This window comes from Schistocerca americana, chromosome 9, assembly GCF_021461395.2.
Source record: "Schistocerca americana isolate TAMUIC-IGC-003095 chromosome 9, iqSchAmer2.1, whole genome shotgun sequence".
Classification (NCBI taxonomy): domain Eukaryota; kingdom Metazoa; phylum Arthropoda; class Insecta; order Orthoptera; family Acrididae; genus Schistocerca; species Schistocerca americana.
In genome coordinates this window covers 70840618-70857243 of record NC_060127.1, presented here as the reverse complement: position 1 = coordinate 70857243, position 16626 = coordinate 70840618, and the positions used below count along the sequence as shown (strand labels likewise).

The following is a 16626-nucleotide window of genomic DNA, read 5'->3' as shown; positions in this document are numbered from 1 at the left end:
ATTGAATAACATTTATGACACACTACACCCTTATTTTTCTCCTTGATTTGTTTGTACTTCAGGTGTTCTCTCTTCACCCTTCTCAATTCTAATTCTGGTGTTTGTGTATAGGCTATTAGGGACTTTGATCATATGTTTAGGAAGCACTCTTTTTTCCATTATTGCCCATAACTTGTCTCTGTGTTCCTTGGCCTTTCTTATATAATGAAATGACCTGTGCTACACTCCTGGAAATTTAAATAAGAACACCGTGAATTCATTGTCCCAGGAAGGGGAAACTTTATTGACACATTCCTGGGGTCAGATACATCACATGATCACACTGTCAGAACCACAGGCACATAGACACAGGCAACAGAGCATGCACAATGTCGGCACTAATACAGTGTATATCCACCTTTCGCAGCAATGCAGGCTGCTATTCTCCCATGGAGACGATTGTAGAGATGCTGGATGTAGTCCTGTGGAACGGCTTGCCATGCCATTTCCACCTGGAGCCTCAGTTGGACCAGCGTTCGTGCTGGACGTGCAGACCGCGTGAGACGACGCTTCATCCAGTCCCAAACATGCTCAATGGGGGACAGATCCGGAGATCTTGCTGGCCAGGTTAGTTGACTTACACCTTCTAGAGCACGTTGGGTGGCACAGGATACATGCGGATGTGCATTGTCCTGTTGGAACAGCAAGTTCCCTCGCCAGTCTAGGAATGGTAGAACGATGGGTTCGATGACGGTTTGGATGTACCGTGCACTATTCAGTGTCCCCTCGACGATCACCAGTGGTGTACGGCCAGTGTAGGAGATCGCTCCCCACACCATGATGCCGGGTGCTGGCCCTGTGTGCCTCGGTCGTATGCAGTCTTGATTGTGGCGTTCACCTGCACGGCGCCAAACACGCATACGACCATCATTGGCACCAAGGCAGAAGCGACTCTCATCGCTGAAGACGACACGTCTCCATTCGTCCCTCCATTCACGCCTGTCGCGACACCACTGGAGGCGGGCTGCACGATGTTGGGGCGTGAGCGGAAGACGGCCTAACGGTGTGCGGGACCGTAGCCCAGCTTCATGGAGACGGTTGCGAATGGTCCTCGCCGATACCCCAGGAGCAACAGTGTCCCTAATTTGCTGGGAAGTGGCGGTGCGGTCCCCTACGGCACTGCGTAGGATCCTACGGTCTTGGCGTGCATCCATGCGTCGCTGCGGTCCGGTCCCAGGTCGACGGGCACGTGCACCTCCGCCGACCACTGGCGACAACATCGATGTACTGTGGAGACCTCACGCCCCACGTGTTGAGCAATTCGGCGGTACGTCCACCCGGCCTCCCACATGCCCACTATACGCCCTCGCTCAAAGTCCGTCAACTGCACATACGGTTCACGTCCACGCTGTCGCGGCATGCTACCAGTGTTAAAGGCTGCGATGGAGCTCCGTATGCCACGGCAAACTGGCTGATACTGACGGCGGCGTTGCACAAATGCTGCGCAGCTAGCGCCATTCGGCGGCCAACACCGCGGTTCCTGGTGTGTCCGCTGTGCCGTGCGTGTGATCATTGCTTGTACAGCCCTCTCGCAGTGTCCGGAGCAAGTATGGTGGGTCTGACACACCGGTGTCAATGTGTTCTTTTTTCCATTTCCAGGAGTGTATTTTACATTCCTCCAGTATCTCACATTTTACCCAGCACATGTTAGAGAGAAATAGCATTCTTAATTCTAAGAGAATTCCTTTGCCTTTAATAAGTTTGGTATTTATTCCATCTAGTCCTGGTGATACCGTTAGTTCAACTTTGTCTGTTTCTTGCAGTTGCTCTTTCTTATTGCTGCTTTGATTTCTGTACTGTACAATACTTTTTTTATAATGTGTAATCTAGTCAGATGTCTGTATTACATTTAGATTTATGGCACCTTTCTTCTTTTTTGAGGTCTTTCATTAGTTTGTATGGTATAGTACAGATGTAAATGTACACAATATGATCAAAAGTATCCATACAGCTGGTAGTTGACATTAATATACAGTGTGCCCACCTTTTGCTTTTATGACAGCTTGAATTCTTATGGGGTTATGTTTAATGTCTGTGGAGGAATGGCAGACCATTCTTCCACCAAAACCAGAGAAGGTAGTGATATTGGATGCTGGAGTCTTGAGCGAACCCAACATTCTAGCTCATCCCACTGGTGTTCCATTGGATTCGACTAGGAGCCTGGACAGGAGAGTCCATTACAGAAATGTTATTGTCTGCAAACTATTGCCTCACAGATGTTCCTTTATGACAGGTTGCACTATCATGGTGATCCAAACAGTCATCACCTCCAAACTGTTCCTCTACCTTACACAGTACACAATGCTGTAAAACTTGTTTATATCCTCCCACAGCTGGTGGGCCATACCCAATCATGAAACCACCAGGCCCACATCACAACACATGATGGCAAGTAACGTTCTCAAGGCACTTGCCAAACCCAAACTGCCGGCCGAAGTGGCCGTGCGGTTAAAGGCGCTGCAGTCTGGAACCGCAAGACCGCTACGGTCGCAGGTTCGAATCCTGCCTCGGGCATGGATGTTTGTGATGTCCTTAGGTTAGTTAGGTTTAACTAGTTCTAAGTTCTAGGGGACTAATGACCTCAGCAGTTGAGTCCCATAGTGCTCAGAGCCATTTGAACCATTTTTGAACCAAACCCAAACTCTTCTGTCAGGTTGCCACAAGGTATAACATAATTCATCACTCCAAATCACTTGTTTCCTGTCACCCACTCTCCAGTAGCATCACTCTTTACACCATCTCAGCTGATGCTTAACATTAACTACAGAAATACACTGAAGTGGCAAGGAAACTGGTATAGGCATGTGTATTCAAATACAGAGATGCGTAAACAGACAGAATACAGTTCTGCGATCAGCAATGCCAAAGTGTCTGAAGCAGTTGTTAGATAGGTTACTGCTGCTACAACGATAGGTTATCAAGATTTAAGTGAGTTTGAATGTGGTACTATAGTCGGCACATGAGTGAAGGGACACGGCATTTATGAGGTAGTGATAAAGTGGAGATTTTCCCATACGACCATTTCACTAGTGTACTCTGAATATCAGGAATCTGGTAAAACATCAAATCTCTGACACTGCTACAGCAGGAAAAAAATCCTGCAAGAACAGAACCAACAACGACTGAAGATAACCATTCAACATGACAGAAGTGCAACACTTCTGAAAATTGTTGCAGATTTCAATGCTGGGCTATCAAAAAGTGTCAGCATGTGAACCAATCAACGAAACATCATCGATATCGCCTTTTGGAGGCGAAGTCCCACTCGTGTACCCTTGATGCCTGCACGACACAAAGCTTTATGCCTTACCTAGGCCTGTCATCATGGACATTAGACTGTTGATGATGGGAAACATGTTGCCTGGTCGGATGAGTCTCATTTCAAATTATATTGAGTGGAGGGGCGTGTACAGGTATGGAGACAACCTCATGAATCCATAGACCCTGCATACCATCAGGGGACTGTTCAAGCTTTTGGAGGCTCTGTAATGGTGTGGGGAATGTGAATTTGCAGTGATATGGTACACCTGATACATCTAGATATGACTTTGACAGGTGATATGTTAATAAGCATGCAGTCTGATCACCTGCATCCATTCATGTCCATTGGGCATTCTAAGCGACTTGGGCAGTTCCAGCAGGACAAAGTGACACCTCACACTTCCAGAATTGTTACGGAGTGGCTTCAGGAACACTCTTCTAAGTTTAAACACTTCCACTGGCCACCAGACTCTCCAGACATGAACTTTATTGAACATATCTGGAATGTGTTGCAACATGCTGTTCAGAAGAGATCTCCACCCTTTCCTACTCTTACCAATTTATGGACAGCCCTGCAGTGTCAATTCCCTCCCTACTTCAGACAGCCAGCCGGTGTGGCCGAGCGGTTCTAGGCGCTACAGTCTGGAACTGCGTGACCGCCATGGTCGCAGGTTCGAATACTGCCTCGGGTGTGGATGTTTGTGATGTCCTTAGATTAGTTAGGTTTAAGTAGTTCTAAGTTCTAGGGGACAGATGACCTCAAAAGTTAAGTCCCATAGTGCTCAGAGCCATTTGAACCATTTACTTCAGACATTGGCCACGTCATGTTGCGGCACTTCTATATGTTTGCGAGGCCCTACACGATATTAGGCAGGTGTACCAGTTTCTTTGGCTCTTCAGTGTATGTAGGTTATGAGCATCTGCTCGATCCTTGCACTCCATTCTTTTTAACTCCCTCTGCACAGTAATTCATTATGCTAGGTGGATTTGTCTTAAAACTTTCAAAGTCACGAGTGACTCCTTCCACCGATTAATGGAATTTTTTACAAGCACCCCCTGCGATGCTTGATGGTCCCTCTCTGTCAGTACAAGGGATCTGCGTGGTCTTGATTTCGCTGTGGCTATTCCTTAGCGTTTCCACTTCACAATCACATCATCAGCAGCTGGCATGGATAGCTTTACAAGGGTTGAAATGTGCCTGATGGATTTGTTACTCAGGTGACATCCAATAACAAGCCCACATTGGAAGTGACTGTGCTCTGCTGATTGACACATTCTTCTGTTACTGCTTCTGTACTGACAATGCAACACTCCCTGTCTCCTTTTACACTGGTGGGTCTGCATCTCGTGACATCCACTGATCAAGTCCGGACTTCGCAGTGGTGTGAGGATGCTTTGGATGAGATAGTACAGATGTCTGTTTCTTTGAATGTCATGCAGGATCTATTACTCTACGGTCTATGTACAAGGGTTGGATAAAAGTATGGAAATACCAAAAACACAACACATTACCATGTATAAGATGGCGCAGTAAACCCACTGGCATCCAAAACGTCTTCCCGCCCATCTTGGAATGGATAAATATAGGAGAGGTTGAAAATACCGCTTCAGTTGTAAATTACTTTATTTTCACATGATCAGTTTCAGACTGTTATAAGCCCACCCTCAGGTGTCATAGCTGTGCTGTGGTCCCCGAGCGCTGCGTGTACCAGGCATGGTGTGCTGCCTATGAGCGCAGAACAGAACTGAGGCTCCATTCTGCACTCATAGGCGCCTGGTACACGCCGCGCTCAGGGACCACAGCACAGATACGACACCTGAGGATGGGCTTATAACAGTCCAAAATGGGTCATGTGAAAATAAAGTAATTTATAACTGAAGTGATATTTTCAACCTCTGCTATAATGCTCAGTTGTGGATGTTCTGCCAACAGGATTGTTTGGTTAAATATAGGTTCCAGATGATTTCCAAGAGTTCAGGAGATGGATGCCGATCACACACCCTTCTTTCAAAAGTAGACCACAAGCCCTCAATGAGGCCAGAGGAGATGCAACAGTTCATCCTCGTGATGACACGAGCTGTGTGAACTGAGGCCTCTCTACGAGGTACACAGCATCACCACTGGGGAACAAACATCATACCAAGCGATGGACCTGATCAGCCAAAATGGTCACATAATACTTGACAATAATGCTACCTAGCAGAATGACCACGACTGCCCAGAAGTTGGAAACAGAGTGAAATAAGACTCATTCGACCAAATGACATTCTTCCATACCTCCGTAGTCCAGATAAATTGTTTCGGAACCATGTTTTCCTGTTATGGACATTTGCATCACTCATAAGTGTTGGAATTCCGTCTCGCCCTACAATTCTCTGCTTATGGAGCTCCCTTCGTGTTGTTTTGGAGCTGATAGGGTTTGCAAGTGCATATTCAGTTCTGTAATGACTTCTGCAGCTGTCGTCCCCTTATTTTTCCGTCACATTTCTCCCTCAATCTACATCAGCCAACACACACTTTCCCCTGCTATGCGAATTAGCGGATGACATTCTCCCGCTTTCCCTATATGTGGTACAAACCTTCGGTACGGTGCCTCTTGAAGCACCAAACCATTCGGCTTCGGCTGCTTTGATTACCTAGCATATGAGCACTGACACTGTCCATGTTCGAATTCACTTAGCTCTTAAATAATGCAGTCAACTACACAGAACTGTTCTAACACGATCGACACTTGCAGCTTATTGAGGACATTGCAGAGATGCCATTTGTGTTCAAATACCGCAGCACAATCTGCAGGCTTGGCTAGCGTCTGTATTTATGTTCAAGCATAGATTTCTCGCGGTGTTTTCTATTTTTTTCTAACTCCTGTACATCAGTGAACCCTGCTTTTGATTTGGTTCAGCAGTTTATTATGGGCAGAATCCGTCACTGCCAACGTAAGTTCTACGCGTAAACACTTTTCCTTATAAATAACTGAAAAAGGGTAAATTCTATGGAGTTATATTACATTATTAAAAAATCCCCGGCGGGTATTTTGGTACAAACCATGTACATAAATCAAATATGAAAAGTACAAGGAGGGTCTCCAGTAACTATTGCCGACGATCAAAGTTTAGTAAAGACTGTCCACATGCTGTGTTAACTAATGGCAAAAGTGCTTATATCGCAGTGCCCAGCAAATGACTTTGTTTCTTGAGTTGCTTGCAGCCTCATCGTTAGTATTTAGAGGTGATCGTCATGTTACAAAGAAAGAAAATCGTTTCATTATTGAGTGCCCCACACAAAAGCGACGGATCACAACAATTCGTCGCTAGATCGCGCAATCTATCCATAGACTACATTTGTGTGCAAATCGCAACCATCGATACTGATTCCCAACCAATCTGATGAATCGCATGTGACGAATCGCCGGCGACTGTGTGTGGCAATATGGCCGCTATCGATTTGTCTAGCTATTAACCGTGTTGGTGCAATTTCTTTTCGTCTCGTTATTGCCACATGACCAATTTTTGTTAGAATAAATTATAGTTACCGCTCTGAAAAGTGAAGTTGAAGGTGGGGTCCACTTGTATTAAGGACGAATGCAAATAAAAGGTCTGATACCGGTACTCTTTAGATTTTGCTATGATCACCATTTGAAGCTTGTGTTGGAAAAGTAGAAACTCATGGGAGGTTCATAACTATACTCACAATATATTGGAGGTTTTAATCAAAATGTTAAGGAAGTACCTACACTAGAGCTACCGGTGTATTTAAGGCCCTTGTCTTTTCGTATGCGGTACCCTGATCAAACTCTCCTCGTTCAATTCATAAGAGCTATGGAAACCAGCAATGCTCCTATCATTTCTATAGACGCATCGAGATTGCAAAGTCATTGTGTAAAGACTGGTACTTAAACTATAACACTAATAAATGAAAAAGGAATTGACAGCTGTAAGATGTATTTGCATTATACAAACGGGAAAAATGTTCACAATTGGCGTCAACGAAAATTGAAATGCGTCCTGTAACATAGCCTACAGTTCCCACGGAAGGCGTTCCAAAAAATTTAATGAATTTCAGCTCCTGTTTAAGTATTTATTTCAGCATTTGTCGAGATACGGAGGTGAAATGACATTACTGCTAAACAAAGTAGTTCATTTTCCACAGAACTTTACGGTAAAGTGACGTCCGAAACATGCACTGAAATTACTTGGTAAAATGGCTCGTATATGGTGGGAGTGGAAGCGAAAGACGCATTGCAGGCGATAGAGCCCACATTGTATATGGGGCCCTTGACTTAAAATTAGCATCTGCTGTGTCATCTCAACTCCATTAATCATTTGCGGCAAATGTAACCAAAGAAAGCTTTAATGTAAGTGCTCGTAAACTTTTAACAATTTATGTGTAGTCTGACCCACGCTTTATGATCATAAAATTTAAGAACCGGTACGTCAGGGCTCACAGCAAATTTTTTGAGAAAGCTCATATCGGCAAAGGAGTTTGCTGTTTCGATTTTTAACGACAAAAACGTTCGTTGCAGGAGTTTAATAATTAGGTTGTTATTATCTTTAAGTGTTTCCTCTGAGCAATAACTGGAATGCCATTTTATGCAGCTGGAAACAGCTCAAAAGCGATTTCCTTCTCCTACGATTGAGAGTTGCTCGATGTCTCAACGGCTACATTTAACAAAATAAATTCAGTATAGCCTACATCTGCATCAACGGAAGTGATATCTCCAAACAGTCGTTGTAATATTACCATTAAGTCCAAGACTTACGTTCCACATTTAGTGGGATACAGCACTCTATATATATATTCACTTTTTCTCGGCCATAATGGCTGCGTTTGTGAACCGTGACTTTCCAGTCACTTTCAATTAGAAATAAATAATTATATTCACTTCGGCAAGTTCATTTTAAAAGGACCCATGGCATTATAACAATTGGGGCAATTCCAAGTACGGTAGCTAACAGGCTCTATGTAATGATGTATACATGAAATGACATTTAAAACTTTGGAATGAAAAAAGCGCAGTAAAACAAAGGGTTGTTACAGTACCTCCTTGCAGTGTCCGTTTCTGATGTCCCACAGACTCCAGAAGCGGAATGATAAACAGACTAACTGCATGCACGGCATTTTATCACCGCCTATCATGAACTTCAAAAATATTTCGGTGTCTCGACGGTAACGAAGATTAACAGTAAATGTGAAGTGCGTGACTGAAGTTTAGAAAAATGAAGGTTTATTACACGCAGACCTATCTCTACCTCATTCAGCTTTGGAACGGGTAACGTTCGTTTCACAACAATTCCCGCAAACGTTATATAATTTTGACGTCACACGCAATATCGACGTGTGCAAGATCGGTTATCGACTTTATGACAAGGAAGAATACTATTACTCCTCGACTGACTTGCTGAAATTTAAGCTGTCCTCTTAGATTCCTGTCTAACCACTCACTCCGAAGTCGCTACCTATTCGGAAATAAGGAGACAAATGTTTGTGAGAAGAAAAAATACAAATTTTATTGCAGCTCGTTTAAGTCGCAGCATTTAAAGTGGTACTCTTAGGCTCTCTAACAGCAGTGAGTTTCTTCAATTTATTGAATTTTTATAAGTTGATGTGTTTCCAGAGTGGACATGTATCTTTCATTTTTGACTTATTACAAGTTCATCCAGGGGATAGGCAAAATGTGTGAACACTTTTACTTGAGAATTGTTTATTAATAATAGGTCGGACCCCATTTGCCCATAATATAGCTGCGATTCTTCTTGGAATACTGGCATATAATGATTGTATGGTCTCCAGTGGAAAGTTATGCCACTCTTCGAACAGAACCTCTTCTAACTCCTGTAGTGACGAGGGAGGCGGAAATCTGCTCCAGATTCTGTGGCCCAATACCGCCCACAAGAGTTTGATAATGTTCAAGTCCGGTGATTGTGGTGGCCAGGGAAGACGCTGCAGTTCAGTTGCAAGCTCTTCATACCACAATCGTACCGCCCTGCTTGTGTGGATAGATGCATTATCGTCCTGAAATATGGCATCCGTGTTGGGGAACAACATTTAAATAATGGGGTGCACCTAATCACCTAAAATGTTCAAGTAACCGCTGGCTGTAACACGGCCTTTGAGAATAATGATGGGACCAGCTGAATACCATGATATGGCTGCCCGCATCACCACACTCCACCTCCATGCTGAACAGTTACATACAAGCAATCATTGCAGGTTTCTTTTGGCGTTCTCTAGATGTTGGAAATAACGAAAATGTTAATTAGTTGGACCATATGACTTTTCCACTGATCATCCGTCCAGGATTTATGCTCCTGACACCATGTTTTACGCTTCTTTGCGTTGGTCGTCGTCACTAATCGTTTCGCTATAGCTGTTCGTCCACGAATATTCGCTTTATGGAGTCTCGTTTGACAGTGTGGATAGATACGGGGTCTCGAAGATGGTTGTTGAGCTCGGCAGTCACTTTAGCCGCCGTAGTTTTGTGTTGTTTTGACACAGTTCGTGTTAGCGTAGGACGATATCTGCAATTAAGTTTTGATTTGCGCCCACTATTACGTTTACACGATGATGTCTTTCCATGTTTTGTGTAGGCTGTCATGACTGCTGAAACAGCTGCTCTTGAAACATTCAGTAAGCTGTCTTGGTTACTGATGCTCCAGTTAATCGGGGCCGCACACTCTGCCCTCTTTGGAACTCTGTTAGGTCTTTCACTGCACGTCCACGTCAGGCTCTGAATGCAAATACGAAGTGTGCACTACTCGTAAACAGCCTGCACTGATGTCTAGGCCGTACTGAACACGCACATTCCAGTGCGACATGCGCCTTACCTGTGCTGTTGACCGTCAAACACAACCATCCCATCCCATGTTCACATTATTTTACCTATTCCCTGTAAATATTGAAGTATTTATGTATATGTACCTGTACCACAGGCAGAGCAACAAGACTAGCATGCTGTCAAGAGAGGAAGTGTGCGTTTAACAGAGTGTAGGAATTTTACATGTGTCTATTTTCGTGAACAAATTATATGGTTTGTGAGACAAAAGAAGTCTACATCTACATCTGCATCCATACTCCGCAAGCCACCTGACGGTGTGTGGCGGAGGGTGCCTTCAGTACCTCTATCGGTTCTCCCTTCTATTCCACTCTCTTATTGTTCGTGGAAATTGCCGCTGGATAGGGTTAGGAGGACAAATCACTTTAACCAGCTCTTCCCGTGTGGCGACAGCACTGTATCTTCTGACGTTAGATTTCCCACCTATCTGCACGTCAACGTTAGCTGCCTCGTCCCACATGCATATGGCTTAAGACCGAGACCGCGTTATTTACACGGAGGTATAATATACCTCCATGGTCGTTTACCTGCTGTGAGATTTGGAGCTGGCAGACACAGTTTTTCTTGTGTATATCTGACATCAAGCGTTGTTTTAAATAGCTGAGCAATGTACTGCATTAGCCTTCTGTCTACAAGATGGATTGGAAGGAAGTTAACAACAGAATCGGATGGAATCTCACCAGGGGCGCCGACTCATAAAAAATATTGGGGGGGGGGGGGGCGAGGCGGGGGGGGGGGCATACTGGGGGTCTTGCCGCGGGAGAGTTTCTAAATTTTAGATGAAAAATAGTGAGTTTTAATGTTTTTTAAGCATTTTAGAATCATATGATCAAATTAGAACCACGAAAACTGGACTCTCGATAAGTCGACACTCTGGAAAACTCGACAAGCCCGACACATTTTTCGGCTTTGAAAAAAGAAACAAAACATAAACACTCACGGTATTTTCGTAAAAAGCTATTTAATTTAAAGTAAGAATAATGGCTACAGACTATTACAGAGCGGTGAATATATAGCTCTGAAAAGACAGAAATTATATTTGAATAAATCCTAAACTATCATTAAAAGAATAAAACATAAAATATTGTTGTCGCACAATAATAGCACTTTGATTAATAAGTGAAATAGCTAATTTAAGCTTACTTTGAATAAGACTCAGGGTTCATTAAATAAAAACAATATCTCAAAGTTAATGCTTTAATACAGTATACTCAATACTTTCATTCAAAAAGTATGAAAATAGCGGGTGTTAATTGAGTCTTATACCCTAAAAATACTTAAGTATTTGAAAATAACTAATACAGTACTACATTAATATAGTAGTACAGTACTAAACTAGTACTAATTTTTCGAAACTGTAAATTTAACATTATGTATGTATTTAATTCTCTATTTTATAAAGATTTTTAATATTGCTCTAAATGCCATTATTAGGGCTAGAGTGTCTTTAGAAAGGAGCAAATGTCGACCATCTGAGTGGATTACTGAATATGAAGTTGTTGATGACTGGTCGGATATCCAATTCATCTCAGTGTACCACTGAGGGCTACGGCAGGGACGAAGACCCTCTGTCGTTTTTAGGTCCCTAGTTCAATACATACATACATCAGTTATTTTCCCAATTGTATTGGTCAGATAAAAATTTGCTTTGCTGATAATAGCAATATTACAGACATTGCAGAAAAAACAAGTGAGCCCCTAGCAGTGAACGCAATTGAACAACTGAAGGAAACATATAACTGGTCAATATGAAATAAAGTTATATTGAACCTAAAGAAAATGCCATGAATTTTAGCTTCAAGAAGGATAATGCTACTGTCAAATTATTGAAAATTCTGAACAAAACGGTATATGTCAATCTAAACTTACAAATCTGTTTACAAATCTTTCCAGTCATGAATGAAGGAAAAAATTTATAAAATATTAGTGCTAGAAAATGTTTGAATCTGTGGGTTCAGCAGGACTTGAACTGGGACTAGCATGTAAGTAGCATGTTGTAGTAGCAGCATGCTATGGACTGAGGCTTCTAAAACGCTACAAAAAGCTAACAAAGAACTGTGCAGGCAAACTACGCACAGTGAAGTTCACTGATCCACCGTGAAATCATTTTCTGGTGGATTGCAACTCAGATCATAAACGTATTTCGACTGCAAAAAAAAAAAAAAAAAAAAAAAAAAAAAAAAAAAAAAAAAGCGCTGAGGATAATTTGTGGCCGTGAAAGAACAGAATATCGTAAATCTCAGTTTACTGAGCTTGCCAATATAAATGTTCCATGTCTGTATATCGTTGAAACAATCTTATTCACTAGGTACTATCACATGAAAACTGGTAAACTAATGATACTGTGCAAAACATGATCAGAATAAGTAAAACAACAAAGTCGTTTCAGTCTTTATTCAAATTTATTTATTTTACTCATTCACATTATTGACTTGATTTGCAGGTTACACTCGCATTTTCACAGCCGTTACAGGTACGTTATCACATTAGTTATATCACACATGTTTGCTCTCCTATGAGACAATAAACGTAAATTTGTAACATATAATGTTTTACATTATGCGGAATGACTATTTGACAAGTTAGAAATGTAGCTATTTTTCTATAGGAAATATAGCTCGTGTGAAGAAAAAAAGTCGTGAAATAGTCACATAAATTGTCTATGATCGACAAATTGCGTTTCTTGTCATTGCTAACATCAACTGAAAAGCATCTTTTCCTCTCAAATCAACACATTTTATATATGTGCTATTACACAGCTCTTCTTAAAACAGGTACATAGATAGAGAAATATATTTATCTATTCTATGATAGCTACAACAAATAATTATTTTATGATATGAGTTACAAGTATCACAAGTATTTCTTAGAGCGTCTAGTCCATTAATTTGCGAGTAAAAAATAAGATTTACTTTGTTTGACACAGAAAAAATAATTCAATTTATAGGTTTTGTGTCTTCAGTACTTAAAAAATATTGACACTTACAATACACAATTATCACATACATGATCTTTGTAAATAATACAGTTAGATAAAATTGCACATAAATCTTTTTGCAAATGAATGCGTGCTCCTTAAGTACAAAAATATTTCTGGATATGTACTAGCACCAATGTTTGAACCTCAAAATGCATTTTTTTGTAATTTATTGATAAATGTACACTTCTAAAAGCAACAAATATTTTGATTAATGTTGTATTTCACATAAACCACAAGAAAATAATACAGACAAATTAAATAATACTAAAATGGAAGGCGCATTACTCACGATACTTTATGAAAATAACTGAAAAATGAGAGTGAGGAATAAAGTTTATGATAGTTTGTATCCTAGTGTCGTGGTAGGAGACCCATGCACAGATTGCGCCTAGGTCATCGCTCGCACGAACTGACTGGTATGATTGTCTTGTTCTGTGCATGAATATCGCCTCTACCAGAAACCTTTGAATAACTGTGGGAGCAATGTAAACAGCATGGCTCCAAATACCTACAGATACCTAACATTTCCTGCTGCGTCAATGCCAAGTAGTTCAGCCAGTGTGCATGCTGCAGCGCGCAGTTAATTTCGTTACTGGCAGATGGTCATAATGTCATCCTACTTTTATACACCTCCTACTAGTCAGACCTGGTGCTCTAGCGGTAAAGCATTTGCCTGTAAACTATGAAATCGAGGGATATATTCCTGGTCACATTTCGGATTTTTCAGTCTGTGTTTGGCCTTCACTAGTTAGTGACGTGAGGATTCACCAGAAACGAAAAGTGGATTCCGGTACCCCAGCTGGGATAGTTTACGGACATGCATTGTGCTGAAGTGGCGACCAATTGAAAGGCCCGCACTGGCCACTGAGCCACAGAGCCATCACTAAGATAGGAGGTATGTAGTTAAGGGTGAACAGAGTATGTCTCATCAACGTCCCTCTGTATGTAGCCATATGCGGATGGTGCTGGAACCTCTGTTTTTTGTTGGTTCCACCTGAGAGTCCTGGAGCAGCCTCATTGTGGTGAAAGGACAAGAGATGGTTTGGAGAATGTCTTGTCCAGATCTCCTGGAAGATAACCATGGGAAAGACTCTATGATGTGTCAACTCTACCCTAGAATGTGGTGGTCTCTTTGTGACAGCTAGATACCCCTGGAATGTCTGCAGTCAGGCCTACATATCACAGAGATGTGATGTGACGAGAGGTGGTCAGAAAAGTGGGCTGTCAAGTTTTTCTGATAGGTAGCCATAGCAGAAGTAGTGTCGTTGGATCTGTCAAAAAATGAAGCGACCCCTCCAGTGTAAGTGGACTACGGTACCAACATACAGACGGGAGATTATGTAGCAAAACGTGATCAGAAGAACATCTCATATAGGTTACCCTGCTGGAAGAGCAGCAGAGAACTTTGCATGATGTCAGTTCTGGCAATGTCGCTGTAGTAGATGGGTACCCTGGTATGGGGTGAGGCCGGTACAGTATTGTAACATAGATGGGAGCCACGTAGCTAGCGGTGATCAGAAAAGTGTCTCGTCGAGGTCTGCCGGCAGGAAGCCGTAGACGGTGGGCGGTGGAGACCTCTGCACAGTGTCGGCCCCGTCCCCGAGTGCCACGGCAGCCTCGCTGTGGTAGAAGGACACCTCCGCGAAGTCCGGGCCCAGACCGCCACCCAACGAGTCCAGCGAGCGCACCAGCTGCAGGAAGGTGGGCCTCAGCGCAGGCGACGTCTGCCAGCAGGCCTGGCACACCGCCCACACTGCGGGGGCGGCGTCCGGGGGCCGCGGCAGCCGGCCGCCTCCCAGCACGTAAGACAGCACCTGCTCGTTGGACAGGCCCTGCAACACAGCACGAGCGCGCTGCAGTGGATGTAGTTGTTATTAAGAACAACCCGTCACATTACCACAATGCTGTAACGCCTGTAGCAGTTTCAAACATAGGCTCATAGCAAACTTCGTAAAATAATGCTTTACTACCAGCAACATAATACTGTTTGATCAGGTAGTCCTACTACGTCTAGAGGAAATGGTGGCAAGGTGGAAATATACAAAAGATATTGGAAAATCCCCAGTATTATTATACACTACTGGCCATTACAATTGCTACACCAAGAAGAAATTCAGATGATAAACAGGTATTCATTGGACAAATATACCAGCAATGGCATGTGATTACATTTTCACGCAATTAGGGTGCATAGATCCTGAGAAATCAGTATCCAGAACAACCACCTCTGGCCGTAATAACGACCTTGATACGCCTGGGCATTGAGTCAAACAGAGCTTGGATGGCGTGTACAGGTACAGCTGCCCATGCAGCTTCAACACGATACCACAGTTCATCAAGAGTAGTGACTGGCGTACTGTGACGAGCCAGTTGCTCGGCCACCATTGACCAGAAGTTTTCATTTGGTGAGAGATCTGGAGAATGTGCTGGCCAGGGCAGCAGTCGAACATTTTCCATATCCAGAAAGGCCCGTACAGGACCTGCAACATGCGGTCGTGCATTATCCTGCTGAAATGTAGGGTTTCGCAGGGATCGAATGAAGGGTCGTAACACATCTCAAATGTAACGTCCACTGTTTAACGTGCCGTCAATGGGAACAAGAGGTGACCGAGACGTGTACCCAATGGCACCCCATACCATCATGCCGGGTGATACGCCAGTATGGCGATGACGAATACATGCTTCCAATATGCGTTCACCGAGATGTCGCCAAACACGGATGCGACCATCATGATGCTGTACACAGAACCTAGACTCATCCGAAAAAATGACGTTTTGTCATTCGTGCACCCAGGTTCGTCGTTGAGTACACCATCGCAGGCGCTCCTGTCTGTGATGCAGCATCAAGGGTAACCGCAGCCATGGCGTCCGAGCTGATAGTCCATGCCACTGCAAACGTCATCGAACTGTTCGTACAGATGTTTGTTGTCTTGCAAACGTCCTCATGTGTTGACTCAGGGATCGAGACGTGGCTGCACGATCCGTTGCAGCCACGCGGGTAAGATGCCTGTCATCTCGACTGCTAGTGATACGAGGCCGTTGGGATCCAGCACAGCGTTCCGTATTATCCTCCTGAACCCACCAATTCCATATTTTGCTCACAGCAATTGGATCTCAACCAACGCGAGCAGCAATGTCGCAATACGATAAACCGCAATCGCGATAGGCTACAATCCGACCTTTATCAAAGTCGAAAACGTGATGGTACGCATTTCTCCTCCTTACACGAGGCATCACAACAACGTTTCACCAAGCAACGCCAGTCAACTGCTGTTTCGGTTGGAAACATTCCTCATGTCAGCACGTTGTAGGTGTCGCCACCGGCGCCAACCTTGTGTGAGTGCTCTGAGTAGCTAATCATTGGCATATCACAACATCTTCTTCCCGTGGGTTAAATTTCGCGTCTGTAGCACGTCATCTTCGTGGTGTAGCAATTTTAATGTCCAGTAGTGTAGAATAAATGGTTTTGTCGTCACTAGGCTGATGGTAACAATCCTGCTAATATTTAAGTCA

At 43.3% G+C, this 16626-nt stretch overlaps 2 protein-coding genes across 2 annotated transcripts in view; both read right to left on the bottom strand.

The window, feature by feature from the left end:
* LOC124550660 overlaps positions 1–14524 on the bottom strand; it is a 73795-nt gene extending 59271 nt beyond the window's left edge. The window contains exons 1-2 of the mRNA XM_047125383.1: positions 14494–14524; positions 8342–8502 (exon numbers count right to left, since the gene is read on the bottom strand). Of these exons, the coding sequence (XP_046981339.1) occupies positions 8342–8502; positions 14494–14524 (192 nt within the window). The remainder of the gene's footprint in view (positions 1–8341; positions 8503–14493) is intronic.
* The window catches only part of LOC124550659 (insulin receptor-related protein-like), a gene marked incomplete at its 5' end in the record, with an annotated part of 148693 nt that continues 144620 nt past the window's right edge, over positions 12554–16626 (bottom strand). Inside the window, one exon of the mRNA XM_047125382.1 lies at positions 12554–14945. Within this exon, the coding sequence (XP_046981338.1) occupies positions 14628–14945 (318 nt within the window). The remainder of the gene's footprint in view (positions 14946–16626) is intronic.